General features: G+C 33.4%; 1 protein-coding gene across 1 annotated transcript in view; it reads right to left on the bottom strand.

Annotated features, from left to right (window-relative positions):
• Positions 1 to 17352, bottom strand: part of LOC120428641 (uncharacterized) — a 146006-nt gene that overhangs the window by 3410 nt on the left and 125244 nt on the right. The window contains exons 3-5 of the mRNA XM_052709603.1: positions 3775 to 3882; positions 3551 to 3701; positions 3361 to 3485 (exon numbers count right to left, since the gene is read on the bottom strand). Coding sequence (XP_052565563.1) covers positions 3361 to 3485; positions 3551 to 3701; positions 3775 to 3882 — 384 coding nt within the window. The remainder of the gene's footprint in view (positions 1 to 3360; positions 3486 to 3550; positions 3702 to 3774; positions 3883 to 17352) is intronic.

Consider the following 17352-nt stretch of genomic DNA (forward strand, 5'->3'; position numbering starts at 1 on the left):
CCAATCCAAGCAACTTTGTCGAAGACACCAAAATTTTACCTCGTAATCTACCGATAGTTTTACATGGAAACCCAAAATATGATCAAAAATCGATTTTTTGACAATTTGGGTCAATTCTGATGGCAGATTCTGATTCAGCGGGAAAATCTACATGGAAAAACATATATTTTTACAATTATAGAATTTTGTTAGGGTGGTCATTAGGGTGGGTACGTTTTTCAAAAAGTTCTCGGATCAAGTTTTAGTATGGTTCCGCTTGTAGGGCATGCCCATAGGGACTTTCATGCCAAATATCAGCTCATTTGGTTCCGTCAGGCAGCTACCACGTGGTTGAAATTTTTGCAAAAAAATACAAATTTGCTATGCAAAGATTCTGAATTAAATAATATCAGGATTGCTCGAAATGATCATTTTCTAGTTAAAAGAAGGTTTGCAATTGAATATTCCAGCCGTTTCTCACCCACGTGGTAGCTGCCTGACGTATGGCGTCGCGGTGTTCATCAAACTATCATAGCATGCTAAGGAAAATTTGATGCTTTTTGAGGGAAAACCGTTGATTCCGGAGACATCGGATTGTTTGCCGATGCGCCAGGTCTAGGGACAACGAATCCATATGCTCTCTTCGGGAAAAGTGTTCTCCAGACCATTCCCCTTAGGCCTGACCATACCAGAAGTTGGCGCGTTATTTACCCAGACTTGTAGGAGCGTTTGAACAAAAAGTTCCAATTTCCCTTAGTAATTCCCATGTAAACTTTAACCCTGATGCGCGCAGCCAGTTTACAACCAAATGAGCTGATATTTGGCATGAAAGTCCATATGGGCATGCCCTACAAGGGAAACCATACTAAAACTTGATCCGAGAACTTTTTGAAAAACGTACCCACCCTAGTGATCATCCTTGGAAAGTAGACTTTTTCAAATGAAGATATCTCGAGTTTACAGAAAAACACCCCTGAGATTTTTTCAGCGCTTGTAGTGCTAGATCTCCTATTTCAAATGCAACCTGGTGCTTTTAAATTTGGCTTGCGCCTTTTCGAGATATTAAAGTTTTAAATTTGCATTTTTTTTTTACATTAAAATGGCTGTAACTTTAACTTTTTTTAAGTCAAAATTAAGCTGTCAAAAAATAAAAATGTTTGATTTTTGAAGCTGTAAAAGTGCCCCGAAAATCACTTTTCTCTAAAACTTAACCCGGAATTTCTACGTTCAAAAAACTGATTTTTGAAGGTTTTTTCAGATGCTATTTATAAATTTGGTCGTAGAAGGAGTAGATTACGAGATAACATTTTTATTGTCTTCGAAAAAGTTGCTTGAATTGGCTAGCACAACAACTTTTTAGAAGACAAAAAAAAATCCCAAAAATATTCCTGGAAAGTAATAGTGAACCACCCCAATTGTCAACCAAACCAAAAGTTGCCACTTTCTTTTTGCAACAACTCTTCTGAAGACACCAAAGCTCCAAAACTTCACAATTTTTTCGGAAAATCAATTTTTCACTTAATTTGCGATCTGGACCACTGAATTCGGCCCGAAAAATCAAGGGGCAAACTTTTTTTTTAATATCAAAATAAATCAATTAAAAATGCACTTCATCAGAAATAACAATGCTATCAGTTTATTGAATGATATCATTTGAACTAAAAAAATAATTTGAATAATCGTTTTTGGCCGTGTAACATTAAAAAAAAGAAATTAAAAGTACTCAAATTTCCATAACTTGCAATATGGGCATCAAACGAAGCGAAATTTTGAATGCAATTTCAATTTATTCAAGTGTTTTTGTAAAGTACTGAAATTTTCACAAATTACCGTTTTTTTCTATACAACATACACTTTTTTTTTGATTTGGGTATCAAACGTAGCAAAATTTTGCATATATTTTATTTAATTAAAGTTTGATTTTTGTTAAATATTAAAAATTCCACAAAATAGCATATATTTTAAATGCCGTGTTTTAAATCAAAATTTGAGCAATTTAGAGAAAAAATGCATACCGTAATTTACTATTTTACAAACAAAGCTAAAAAAAAAACAAAATTTCAATTCGTTTGATAGCCATATAGGAAAATATAAAAACTCGAATATTTTCGAAGAATGAGGTATTTTGTGATTTTTTTTTGTTATTTACAAACATTACTAAATGAAAGTGAATATTCATGTAGTGAATAAGGAAAATTATAGTATTTTCGGAAAAATAATATTTTGTGAAAATTTCAGTATTTTACAAAACTAACTCTAATAAAGTGAAAATGCCAACAACATTTTCTCATTTTGCAAATTATGAAAATTTGAGTACTTTTCAAAAATACGATATTTTGTGATTTTTTTAGTATTTTATATATTTTTTTAATAAAGTGAAGATTCATATTAAATTCCACTTCTTTTGGGAATTGCGAATTTTTAAAATTTGAGCATTTTCGAAAAAAACGGTATTTCGTTATTTTTTTGAGTATATAATTTTTATGACTATATAATCAAAAAAAAAAATATAACCATAGTGAAATCTTTGATAATTTAACATGCTTCGGTTTTATTAAGTCGATTTCAGAAAAAAGATTAGAAATGAATTATCGTTCAGTATCATCGACAAGATTATCGCCGATAGAGTTATCGAAATAACGAACCAGATATTTTAATCATTAACAACTTTGATGCAGGCATACACACAAAAAAAGTTGAATTTTGGAAGGTTTGGTTGATTTTTTAATTAATTTTACTTCAAAATGTGTGAAAATGTGAACCTAATGAAAATTCATCAGAAACTGATGAAAATTCACCAGTTCCTACTGTAATATTACAGATTTTTTGACACAAAATCTGTCATAATTTCCTGATGAATATTATTATCATTTTTTCTGTTTACTTTTTAACATATTATTATTTATTTTTCTAATCATAAGCTTAAAAGGTACTACCTTATTTTGTTGAAAGATCAAAAACCATAGATTTTTTTGGTTTGAAACGAACTAATTCAATTTTCTTAGAATTTTTTTATGAACTATTTAAACCTTCTAAGGTTTATTTTTTTTATTTTTTCCGTGATCAGGAGGTCATTTTGAGCAAAAATTCTACGTAAAACTTTACTACTCTTGTTTTATGTTATTTGCTTCATCTCGGGTTTTTATTTATTTTTTTTTTATACCATAGTCATGTTGAAAAATATAGGAAATGTTAGTAAAAAACATAGCCAAAGTAGACCCCAGAAAAATGACAAAGTCGCAAAAAAAACTTCCAACCCTAAAATTTTCTTTTAATTTTAATAGTTCTTTTTTCCAATGCTTTTTAAAGATCAAAATTGCCGAATTTTAAGATCGAACCCCGTCTAAATTCGAGGTTGGGTTGTAGAGGGTTAGCACTCACCTTGATAAAGTTGTACATTATCGGCTCTCCAGCAAAGGTTGCTGAGTAAGGACTGTCCAGCAGATCCGGTCGCGGTGTCCGAACCTCATTTTCATCCTCTGGAACGAACGGCTTATCGCGTTGTCCTAGAAACAAAAACAATCAAAAGATATTAAAAGATTCACTCAACTAATCCCGTGACGTTTGATACCAATCAGCAGGTTGGCCGCGTAGTTGCTTTCCGCCTTGGAGCAGTTGACCATGTACCAGTGGTCACAGATGAGCATCCGCTGCTGGAACAGGGTCGTATTTGGGCAAGCATAGCTAAACTGCCGTCCCAGGCCATCGCACATGTGGTAAATCTTGAAGGGGTTTTGAGAAATAATAAAAATTTAATTAAAATTTTCAAATCAAGCTAATCTAGTCAACTCATACCTGGCAGCCAGTTTCCACATCGGCGTAGTAGCCGGCGGCCCGGCCACTGCAGGAGAAGCTCGTCTTGGCAGCGAACTTGAACGAGCCATCGTTCAGCACCTGCGGTTTCTGTGCGGACAAAGAAAAACGAAGAAGAAAAACAACGTTATTAGCGGTCCGTAAATAAACCATAACTAAATGGGAACTTAAGCCCGCTTAGTCGGCGTCGGTAGCTGATTAGTCTCAGGTGACAAATTGTGAAAAATGGTCGGTTTTTCTCACCCTGTGGAAATATGTGAAACCGAATCCACCCAGTAAGTGGGAGATGTTCTACTCAAGTTACTTATTTGTTTTTGTTTCGTTTAGCAAAGATTTAAATTATAATTTAATCATGACAGAACGAGGGTTTTCTAAGTCAATTTTTTCTATATAATTCAAGGCGGACAAACCCGTGATCGAAAATAATAAAATAATAATAATAAAACAGACAGAAATTTGAGCCGCATTGTCAAACCGATTTCGGTAGATCTTGGTGGATTTTCTTGAAATAATTCGAAATGTCAAACATCCACCAAAGCATCTACCACATTGATCACACAAAAGACTGTGGTAGAGAACATCGATCTTCCGCGATCAATTTTTTTCAATTATTGCGTAATTAAAGTTATTTAATATTTTCAAAATTGTACTTGTTAAACGAATCTTTGCAATTTTAGTTAACAATCAATTCGGTCTACTCTGCTTGATGTTGAGAGATGATTGATGAAGATAAACTGACTTTTATTCAATATATTAGCATTAAAAAGCATTAAAAAATCCAATCATGTATCCGTTTGCATTAATCCAATGACCCAATATGTTGCTAAATAGAAAAGATGAATTGATTAAAACCTCCAAAAAGTCGTCGGAAATATTTTTTACAGCCATTAAACGTTAAAAAAGGGAAAACGAAAAGCGTTGGAAATTTCCTAAAAATATAATTTAAATTAGCTAAAGTCAATTAATTAACATCAAAATGTAGTTTATTATCTTTGATCTTTCGGGGATAAATTTTCAATGCTAAAAGTGGAACTTATTGAAATTTTGCACCGATTCGAAAACAATTTTAAAAATTTTAAATTAAAACATACATTTAAAAAAATGAAACATAGTTTTTTTTTATTATTTCTAAAACTTAAAAAAATTATCGTTCAAGACCACAGTTAAAATTGGCTAATATTCAGAAGCTGTAAGAGCAATTCCAGCTCAAATCAGGAATTTTTCTGGTACTGTCAAAGACAAACTTATGGGAAATGGACGAGCTTTCCGGTATAAATATTTACTAGACTGAAGAACCAAATCTGTCATATAGGAATTGCCAAAAACCACCAAAAAGCCTATTTTTTCAACATTTTTATTTTTAAACCGCTGTATCTTCCCAAGGATTGGACTTAGGGCAATGGTCAATATGGAGACTTTTATATAAAATTGTCTGGGAAATCGATTCCCACTATCGATTCTGAAAAATTTTGACGTTTGATGATTTTTATATTTTTTTAGGAGAGACATACCATCCTGCATTTTTCGTACCTTACGCCCTTCTCAAATGTTATTTTCGAGTACTATTGGCTCCATATACACAAAAATGACTTATATAGGCCTAGGATAACATGTCTACAAAGTTTCATTGAAATCGGGGAGGGTCGGGTACAAAAGTACCAAAAAATTCCTGATTTGAGCTGGAATTGCTCGTAATCAAAATCAGCGTAAAAATCATATGTTCTGCCTTTTTCACAAGCTGAATTTAAGTTTTTTTTAACAGATGTTTATTTATTTTGATGATAAAAAATAATATTATAAAAAAACAAACGAGAAAATCGTCAAACATTTTTTTATATCATCAATTTTTTAAATTCGTTGCAATATCAAATCGAATCGAAAAACTAACTTAATCCACCTATGTGGTTGTTGCCTTCCTCACTTTTTACCAACATTTTGTGATATGATGGGTTTGGACACAAATTCTATCTATCTTCTATATATATATATACAAAATTTCGACGGTTTTGTTCGAACGCGAATCAATTCAACACGGAACGTCCGATTGAAGTGCTCTTTGTTGCGTTGGGTTCGTATAGTAAGTTCGTGAGTGCCAAAAAGTTACTACCGATTCCGGAAAATTTTCGGATTGTATGGGAAAGATTGAAATTAAGTTTTGATCACAGGAGGCTGAATAAGCAAAAAGGCCAAAAACGTCAACAAACGAAAAAAGGCAGAACGAACTTTGTCAGGTAAGGCTTGTTTCTCAATAAAAAAAATACAAAAATGTCACTTAAGCGGTCATAACTTGAGACTAGGCGTTGTCAGATCTTCAATGTTTTAGACTCATTAAAAAGGTCTTTCGATTACCTACCCAACGATAGATTGGATGATGGATCCGGACATTGTTTACATGCATTTAAGTGAGATTCGGCATCAAAAAAGTACATAAATATCACTTAAGTGACCATAACTTGAGATAGGGTTGCCAGATCTTCAATGTATTGGACTCATTATAAAGGTCTTTTGATTACCTACCCAACGAAGGGCTGGATGATGGATCCGGACATAGTTTACATGCATTTAAGTCAGATCCGGCATCAAAAAAGTACATAAATATCACTTAGGTGGTAATAACTTGAGACAGGGTTGCCAGATCTTCAATGTATTGGACTCATTGGAAAGGACTTTCGATTACCTATCCAACGATGGGCTGGATGATGGATCCGGACATAGTTTACATACATTTAAGTGAGATCCGGCTTCAAAAAAGTACATAAATATCACTTAAGTGGTAATAACTTGAGACAGGGTTGCCAGAACTTCAATGTATTCGACTCATTGGAAAGGTCTTTCGATTACCTACCCAACGATAGATTGGATGATGGATCCGGACATAGTTTACATACATTTAAGTGAGATCCGGCTTCAAAAAAGTACATAAATATCACTTAAGTGGTCATAACTCGAGACAGGGTTGCCAGATCTCCAATGTATTGGACTCATTGGAAAGGTCTTTTGATTACCTATCCAACGATGGGCTGGATGATGGATCCGGACATAGTTTACATGCATTTAAGTGAGATCCGGCATCAAAAAAGTACATAAATATCACTTAAGTGATCATAACTTGAGACAGGGTTGCCAGAACTTCAATGTTTTGGACTCGTTGGAAAGGTCTTTTGATAATCTAACCAACGATGGGTCGGGTGATGGGTCTGGATATAGTTTACATGCATTTATGTGAGATCCGATTCACAACTCTGACACTTTTTTATACGTAACTTTTGAACTACTTATCGGATCTTCAAACAATTCAATAGTGCAGTATGGGGCACCAAACCGGATCGAATGCAACTTATTTGACTCAAATCGGATCAGCCAGTGCCGAGAAAACTTGGCAAGAATTTTGAGCACCAAGGGGAATACGCACACACATACACACACACACACAGACATTTGTTCAGTTTTCGATTCTGAGTCGATAGGTATACATGAATATAGGTCTACGAGCTGTTTTTCAAAAGTTCATTTTTCGAGCAGGATTATAGCCTTACCTCAGTGAGGAAGGCAAAAGATATATTTTTTTACTTTGCCGTTTTCAAGTAAGGCCGTTGCGAATATTTTTTTTACGTTTACGTTTGACTAAAAATTTGGAGACCATTTTTTATTTTTTAAAGACCTTCAAAGTTTCACGAATTTAACTTGCTGTAACCTGAAAACCATTTAAAATTCATTTCACTGTATCGATATTATTTTTAATCATAATTGAACCAGTTCGTTGTACACTCTCACATTTTTTTTTTTTGCGAAAAGGGTTTTAAAATTACCAATTACTGCAAAATAACTGTACTGGTATATAATGCTTTTAATAACAGTCTTTTCATTGAAATGTTCAAATCATGAAAATTAGTTTTTATCTCTCTCTGAAAGGAAACCATTCAAGTTTAAATTGTGTTTAAATCGAAATTTTGCCCTCATTTATCAACCCATAATGCATATACTTAAAACTTTTGTGCATCATTCTGCCCTTTTTTGTTATAATAAAATTTGAAATTCACATAATCCATATTTGTGAAACAAATTTAAACTTGCAAAATTTTGAACAAAAATATATACTTTCAGATCTTCGCTTGATAGTCAATGCGTTTTGAACTTATAGTTTAATTTTTAAAAAAGACAATATCATACTTCGTTTGCCATTAAAAGGAATATGAGCAATTCTCTACGAAATCGGTCTTTTTTCTTCAATTTTAATTTTTGTATTTTTTAATCCGGCTGAAACTTTTTTGGTGCCTTCGGTATGCCCAAAGAAGCCATTTTGCATCATTAGTTTGTCCATATAATTTTCCATACAAATTCGGCAGCTGTCCATACAAAAATGATGTATGAAAATTCAAAAATCTGTATCTTTTGAAGGAATTTTTTGATCGATTTGGTGTCTTCGGCAAAGTTGTAGGTATGGATACGGACTACACTGGAAAAAATAATACACGGTAAAAAAAAATTTGGTGATTTTTTTATTTAACTTTTTATCACTAAAACTTGATTTACAAAAAAACACTATTTTTAATTTTTTTTATTTTTTGATATGTTTTAGAAGACATAAAATGCCAACTTTTCAGAAATTTCCAGGTTGTGCAAAAAATCACTGACCGAGTTATGAATTTTTTAATCAATACTGATTTTTTCAAAAAATCGAAATTTTGGTCGTAAAAATTTTTCAACTTCATTTTTCGATGTAAAATCAAATTTGCAATCAAAAAGTACTTTACTAAAATTTTGATAAAGTGCACCGTTTTCAAGTTATAGCCATATTTAAGTGACTTTTTTGAAAATAGTCGCAGTTTTTCATTTTTTTAAATTAGTGCACATGTTTGCCCAGTTTTGAAAAAAATATTTTTGAAAAGCTGAGAAAATTCTCTATATTTTGCTTATTCGGACTATGTTGATACGACCTTTAGTTGCTGAGATATTGCAATGCAAAGGTTTAAAAACAGGAAAATTGATGTTTTCTAAGTTTCACCCAAACAACCCACCATTTTCTATCGTCAATATCTCAGCAACTAATGGTCCGATTTTCAATGTTAATATATGAAACAATTGTGAAATTTTCCGATCTTTTCGAAAAAAATATTTTTGGAATTTTCAAATCAAGACAAACATTTTAAAAGGGCGTAATATTGAATGTTTGGCCTTTGTGAAATGTTAGTCTTGATTTGAAAATTCAAAAAATATTTTTTTCGAAGAGATCGGAAAATTTCACAAATGATTCATATATTAACATTGAAAATCGGACCATTAGTTGCTGAGATATTGACGATAGAAAATGGTGGGTTGTTTGGGTGAAACTTAGAAAACATCAATTTTCCTGTTTTTAAACCTTTGCATTGCAATATCTCAGCAACTAAAGGTCGTATCAACAAAGTCCAAATAAGCAAAATATAGAGAATTTTCTCAGCTTTTCAAAAATATTTTTTTCAAAACTGGGCAAACATGTGCACTAATTTAAAAAAATGAAAAACTGCGACTATTTTCAAAAAAGTCACTTAAATATGGCTATAACTTGAAAACGGTGCACTTTATCAAAATTTCAGTAAAGTACTTTTTGATTGCAAATTTGATTTTACATCGAAAAATGAAGTTGAAACATTTTTACGACCAAAATTTCGATTTTTTGAAAAAATCAGTATTGATTAAAAAATTCATAACTCGGTCAGTGATTTTTTGCACAACCTGGAAATTTCTGAAAAGTTGGCATTTTATGCCTTCTAAAACATATCAAAAAATAAAAAAAATTAAAAATAGTGTTTTTTTGTAAATCAAGTTTTAGTGATAAAAAGTTAAATAAAAAAATCACCAAATTGTTTTTACCGTGTATTATTTTTTTCCAGTGTAGTCCGTATCCATACCTACAACTTTGCCGAAGACACCAAATCGATCAAAAAATTCCTTCAAAAGATACAGATTTTTGAATTTTCATACATCATTTTTGTATGGACAGCTGCCGAATTTGTATGGAAAATTATATGGACAAACTAATGATGCAAAATGGCTTCTTTGGGCATACCGAAGGCACCAAAAAAGTTTCAGTCGGATTAAAAAATACAAAAAAAATCGAATGACCGAAATCCTAGAGAACTGCTCATATTCAAATTAATATTTATCAATATTTTTTATTAATGTGAAAAGAAATTAATTAATTAATAATCATTCCTTATCTGTCAACGTATTAGTTTACATTGTTTACATTTTAATTCTGTGCGAATGGAGTATACAATTGAGCATCAAACCAATCAAGTTTTAAAACTTTTCTTCATCAACATATCCGAAAGATGACAACTTGCTCATCATTATCACACGAAATCGTCAATGCGGCACTATTAGTAATTAAAAATGCACTTTGATGGGGAGCCCCCTGCTGAGGCTGCATCGTTGACCAGGGGTAGATTAGATGGTCACCACAGACTTGCTATTTGCTGGCCAGTCGACCTTGCCTCGATGTCGATGGAAGATGCTGGGGCTGATGATGATGTAAACAACTGCACTTGGAAGTGATTCACAGCCGCTGCCGGTGAGTTATGACCGGTTGATGATAAGTGGACAAGTCGGGGCGTGTGCAACAAGGTTTAATTAAGGTGGAGAATTCTTTTTTTTACGCGAGAAGAAAAAATAAATTAAATGATTTGAAACAAAGGGATGTTTACATTTAACTTTCAAGCAATAAAACAGAGCAGCTTCCACGACCTTGACGAAGCTTTTACCTTCCGTTTTGACGCCACTTTCAACACGTTTTTCCCCTTTAACCACAAAACTTTTGTTTCGCGTTTTCTTCTATGATCGTGATTTGAATAGTAGAGCTGGATGAATAAAAAATGAAGCTCGTGACAAGAAATTGAAGCAGCGAACCGTCCAACACCTCAAGTTCAAATAACTGCATCAGCAACTTCAAGGCCAAACGGCGCTCCACTGCCGAGCTTTAATTAGCTGGAAACTATTACAAAGGTGAGTGAGATGCTATCTTAGCGTAGCACAGATTTATGAATTCAAAGCTTTTTTTTGCACCGAGCTCTGTGAGTTCAAACTTCGCCATGAATGCATCATTCATTCAAATTGGAGCACTTCTCGCGCACGTTTTTATCGCACTTCCTGATCTCTTCCCCTGCCTCATGCTTGCAAGATTAGAGACAGAACCTTAATAAAACTAACATGTTTATTGTAAGAGAGTCGTTTCTTTGGACTTGTGTTGAATGGAGGCGTGAAAACTCGTCGCGTGCAGTTTGCGGTTCACCAACAAACGGTTTAGAGATCATGGGAATCGGTGAACCATGCTCTGTGAGTGCCACCGCTAAGAGGTCAGATTATGATTGTATGCTCGCAGAACTCTGGCGCACAGTGGGTGGAATTACTGAAATAGATTTATGAAAAAATGAGAGATCATTTTCATAAAAAATGTTTCTACTAAATACAGAAGGTTAGTATCTCCTATTTTCTAACTATCCCCAACCTTCAGTAGATCTACTCGATTCATTAGACACCCGTAAACTCTGTTCCCAACTACAAATTAATCAGCTGTAGGATAGTAACTTTAAATAATTAATGCTAAAACAACGAAATAAATTAAATGAAATGAAGAAGATTAGTATAGCATTGCCTGTAGTTGCTACTTCATTATTGATCAGGACCTCCAAAATTTCTACATAGAACACAGATGAAAAATAGAAACCAATCATCAACACTTCGCAACATTTAAAAGCACCTATCATTTTAATCAATACCGGCGCTGGCCACTACCTGTGGTTAGATCACGGGAAAGTGGTAAGGAATGTTAGATACTTGCGGGGTAGAGACCACTTAAGCGGCTGCGTCTCTGGAAGATGAATCATTTGTTGATTTTATTTTGCTTGTCCTGTAAAATTCACCGTTAAATTTTTTGTTGTTGTTTAGGAAAGTGTTAAGTTTTTCAGGGTATTTTTTTGTAATTTTCTAATTTTAAAAAATGATTTTTCAATGCTGGAAAAAAAACATGAATGTTTCATGAATACATGAATGCAATGTAAAAAAAACAAGAAATTTTCAAAGGAACAATTGCGTTTTAAAGCTTTCTTAAATTCTTAGCGATTATAAAGTTTGTAATCTTGATTTGATTAAAACTTTGTTCATCGATTTCTTATGCCCAAATAAGCCTTTTCATAAAAGTGTACACACAAACTTGAAAGCTGTCATTAAAAAAGTACTTTAAAAACATTGAAACCCCTGTATCTTGGAAAGGAATTTCCTGATCAATTTGGTATCTTCAGCAAAATTTAGGCTATGGTTCGGCTTAGTGTTTTTTTCTCAAGTTCAAAATTTGCCATTGTTACGGAAACCATAATTTTATATCACTCAATTTAGATTGCACGGAAATTACACGAATTGTAGAAATGTAAAAAAAAACCTTGCAACTCTTATAATAACATTACAGATATTGCTTTCATATAATTTTTCAACCAATTAGACATTTTCATTACCACTTGCCAACGTGACAGAAAGAATGTTCTTGATATGGTATTATCAATCAAATAGAACTTAAGGTAACTATATGTTTTCGAATTTGTGAACATTAAAATGTTTCCAAAATCGTCAATAATTTTATTGATGTTGAACAACAATGCTGTTGATTTTGGAAATATTTACAGCGTAATTGATAAAAATGTTGACGATTATGAAAAAAATTAAATTCGCAAATCGCAATTTTCAGTGTAAGAACGGGCCGATGACCGATCTTAAGCACCAGGTTCCCGACGAACACGCACTGCCCTTACACCTACATCTCACCCTTGCTCTGAGTCAGTACGAGCAACACGCTAGAACACGCATTTTAACTCGGCCGGGGGTGGTACATTAGGTAGGGTTTGATGTAAGTATAAGCGCATAACCATCTGAGCAATTCTCTACCAAAACCGGAAATGGATTTTATTTGTATTTTTTGATTTGGCTCAAACTTTGTGGGGGCCTTCCCTATAACCAAATATGCTATTTTGTGTCATTGGTTCACCCATACAAGTCTCCATACAATTTTGGCAGCTGTCCATACAAAAATGGTATGTAAATATTCAAACAGCTGTAACTTTTGAGTGAATTTTCTGATCAATTTGGTGTCTTCGGCAAAGTTGTAGGTATTGTTGAGGACTTTTGAGAAAAAAAAATAGGTACACGGAAAAAAAAATTGCCGATTTTTTTATCAACTTTTTTTTCACTAAAACCTAATTTCCCAAAATATGTATTTTTTGATTTTCGGGATTTTATGATATGTTTTAGGGGACAAAAATCCGCAACTTTTGAGCCATAGAGAAACATGGTCAAAAAATTTGCCGCCGAGTTATGAATTTTTGAAAAAATAGTGATTTTTGTTAAAAAATTGAAGTTTCATGCAAAAACAAGTTTGACATTACTTTTTAATGCAAAATTGAATTTGCAATCGAAAAGTACTTTACAGATTTTTTGATAAAGGGCTCCGTTTTCAAGATATAGCCACCGAAAGTTTGATTTTAGCGAAATATTTGCAGTTTTTCAATTTTTAAAAATAGTGACCATGAGTGACCATTTCTAAAATATTTTTTTTGAAAAGTTGGTTTTTTCGAAAAAATCGGAAAATTTTACGAATGTTTCATGTATTTTGAAAATCGGACCATTAATTGCTGAGATATCTTCATTAGAAAAAGGTGGGTTGTTTTGGTGAGATTTAGAAAACTTCAATTTTCGTGTTTCTTTTTCTTAAAGCGGCTCTATCTCAGCAACCCGAGGTCCAATCTTCAATGTCTCTTTGACAATTTTATAGCAAATTTCCTGAACTTTTCAAAAAAAAAATTTTGGAAATGGTCACTCATGGTCACTATTTTCAAAAATTGAAAAACTGCAAATATTTCGCTAAAATCAAACTTTCGGTGGCTATATCTTGAAAACGGAGCCCTTTATCAAAAAATCTGAAGAGTACTTTTCGATTGCAAATTAAATTTTGCATTAAAAAGTAATGTCAAACTTGTTTTTGCATAAAACTTCGATTTTTTCCAAAAATTCATAACTCGGCGGCAGATTTTTTGACCATATTTCTCTATGGCTCAAAAGTTGCGGATTTTTGTCTCCTAAAACATATAAAAAATCTCGAAAATCAAAAAATACGTATTTTGGGAAATTGAGTTATAGTAAAAAAAATGTTGATAAAAAAAATCTGCAAATTTTTTTTCCGTGTACCTATTTTTTTTCTCAAAACTCCTCAACAATACCTACAACTTTGCCGAAGACACCAAATTGATCAGAAAGTTCACTCAAAAGTTACAGCTGTTTGAATATTTACATACCATTTTTGTATGGACAGCTGCCAAAATTGTATGGAGACTTGTATGGGTGAACCAATGACGCAAAATAGCTTATTTGGTCATAGAGAAGGCCCCCACAAAGTTTGAGTCAAATTAAAAAAATACAAAAAATAAAAATGGTCGAAATCGGCCGATTTCGTAGAGAGTTGCTCATTTGATAAATACCAATGAATTTATCTAAATACATTTTTCTAAAGTTTCTCTTCTTTTTTCCGATCTGTGCTCTCAAAATTCAAAAGTCTAGTTTTTTTTCAATGAATATTCAAGTTTTCAACAATAATTCTTATTGCCCCCCTAATTGTTTGAGGAATTTTTGAAGCGAGGGAGACAGGGCAAACTTGAAAGAACATTTTTGCATTGGTCTAATGTTATAACATAAATTAATTTTGTTTGATTATGACTTTTCAAAAAATAAAAAATTTGAACATGTTACCCCCTTCGAACTTTAAGTGTTTTAGAGGACTAGGATGGCCAGTTTTTGAGCTTTAGTGCATGATGGATGGATGATTTCCGTTATATTTTTTATAAAGAAATCGTATTTTTTTCAACAGTTTAGAAACACACACTTGAATTTTTGACCTGTTGTTATGTTATGACAATTTAGACGCAATCTTTGGTAACTGAGATATGGATTGTAAAAGGGTGAAAACCAAGGAAACTTGTTCAACTGCTTCCCAATTATCCCTCATGTTTCAACTGATAAGTGTTGAACCGGTTTTCAATGTCAAAAGATGAATCCTTAAAAAAATCGTTTTATATTTTTGAAACTTTTTTTCAAAATTTTAAACTACAACTTACTATTTAGAAATGAGAAGCAATATTTATGACTTTTTTTTAAATGCTGATCGAAATTTGAAATTTATATTTTATTTTAGAGTGTAGCAATTTTCTACAAAGTTGGAGAGCAGACAATTAAAATATGATGTATAAGGGGTTCGCTTGTAACCATCACGCAAAAAGTAATTTTTTCAAAACTTTCTTTCGTATGATCGCGTACGGAGTTTTTTCGACATTTATTAAATATCTCAAGATTGAAATCAAATTTTGAGGATCTGTGAAGGTCAAAAGGTGCGGCAATTTGACTATCCCAATTTGACCGAAAATACACGTGCTACATACCAACGATGATTTGTTAGAAAATTGAAATAATATCGCCATTTTAAATAATAAAAAAAAAGATTTGCAGTCGAGAAAAATCTATTTTCCCACTGTGCACCACCAGACAAGTCAAATCAAGCCTTGTTGACAAGACAATGCTCAGCAGAAGTGTGCCAAATTGTTCGGTCTTAACGGGGCGCCGCGCCGGATTGTCGTTGGTGGCGCTCTAAAGTGGTTCAAAAAATCGGTAAAACAATGCAACTGGAGCAGCGTGAACATACGTGAAGTTAGTTGTAAAGTTTCGGCCCGGCCCGCCAATTCCGGCTTGTTTTGAATGGCCCGCCCGTCTGATGGTTATCGGATTTTCGCGTGATACGCCCCCTTCGAGAGTGGAAAGACAAACAACCCCTTGAATGCAAATACTGTAAGAAACGAACAGAAATTCTTGACCGTAAGTTAGCCCCAAAAGTATTGCCAAAACCTTGGCTGGTAGACATCGGATTTGAAAGGAACTTTATGGTAATTTGCACGTTGGCGCTGGTATCAGTATTTTTGGCGGGCTACTTGGGTGATCGTGGAGACTTGAACGCTGCCGGTGATGGCGACGAACCTTGCTGATCAGAGTTCGTGTCAATTACGTAGTAAAAAGAACGCCAACGCGTGAGTTCAGAAAGTCGCATGATGACTTCTGTGACTAGTTGGTCAAGAGGTCACCACAACTTTCAGATTCGGATTCTTTTTTTTTCGTGGTGATCGCAATCAGTGGTAAATTGACACAGTTGACATAATAGCGATGGAGATTGGAGCAGGTGATATTAAATTGAGGCTTTATAGCTTGTTTATGAAATTTGCATAGCACTAAGTAGACAACTCACTACTTATAGTAGCAGCTATGAAGCATAAAGTAATATGACAGCTGAAGATGTCCGGGGTCAAAACTCCTGATCTCAGAAAAAAAGAGCATCAAGTACTGGATTCCTCGTCACCTCTCAGAATCAAGCTTTACAAGACATTTGCATTTATGCACTTGGCACATGAGTGTATCTTAGCGTGTCCCAAAAAAACACGAAGTCGAGGAATTCAATGTGCTCAGTTCTCAAATGATAGAAAATCATGTTAGAAACAACTCTCTCATACATGAAAACTTCCGGAAAAATCGTTTACCACGTTCCCTGGGCATTTTTTTGAAAAAAGTCAGTTTTTTCGACAATTTCACAAAATCTACTTAGAAAAAATGGAAAATTTTAAAATTTCAAATAGCCTATACCATTAAATGATGGTCTGTGGTCCAAGAAACAAGTTAATGTATCGATTTGGCCTTTTAAAATCTTGTTTTTACTTTCCCGGTAGCTTTTATGTCGAAAAATACGAGTTTTTGCTTTACTTTTTTTCAATCTTTTCCCTCGGTATTGAACACAAAAATTTCCTCATATGTGAGAATACATGCATCTTGTAGAAAATTTTCCGCCGAAGATTTTCGTCTAAGCAACTTTGAAGATTCATCAACTCTGAGCTGAGATATTCCAGTTTTTGTGAAGAAAGAATATTGAATATTTGAAAATGTTGATATTAATCATCATTGGCATACAATATTAAGGATAATTTAAGCCTAATTTGAAGTGCGGCTGTATCGCATCTGTTTTTAAACATGATTGGTTCATCCTTCAATACTAAGGGCCACCTGGTTTTGTTTTCTCATGGCACACTACGTGCTAAATCAATGAATTACTTTTAGCAAATAACTCATATTTAGAGCATTTTGCATTTAAACCAATCGATGCACGTTTGCTGTGTTTCCATGGATACAAATAAACAAATAACAAATATAAGGTTCAATTGTATGCATTTCCGTGATCTGAACCACAACGTAACGTTTACACTCCCTTCTTATAACTCCTGTTGATAAATCCGATGTTTAGGTAAATTAAAAATATCACTAATATTTGGAATTTATTCTATAGGGATCCATTAATTAATCACGTAGACATTTTTTTTAATCTCAGCTCCCTCCCCTTCTCATGGTCAATTGTCCATAAAAAAAAACTTTTTTGGATGGAGCGTGGACAATTGCCAACCCCGTACAATCGAACCATATATTTCGATGCCTCTGTGCTCTTGTACTAAG

The sequence above is a fragment of the Culex pipiens genome, chromosome 3, assembly GCF_016801865.2.
Source record: "Culex pipiens pallens isolate TS chromosome 3, TS_CPP_V2, whole genome shotgun sequence".
In the NCBI taxonomy this organism is placed as follows: domain Eukaryota; kingdom Metazoa; phylum Arthropoda; class Insecta; order Diptera; family Culicidae; genus Culex; species Culex pipiens.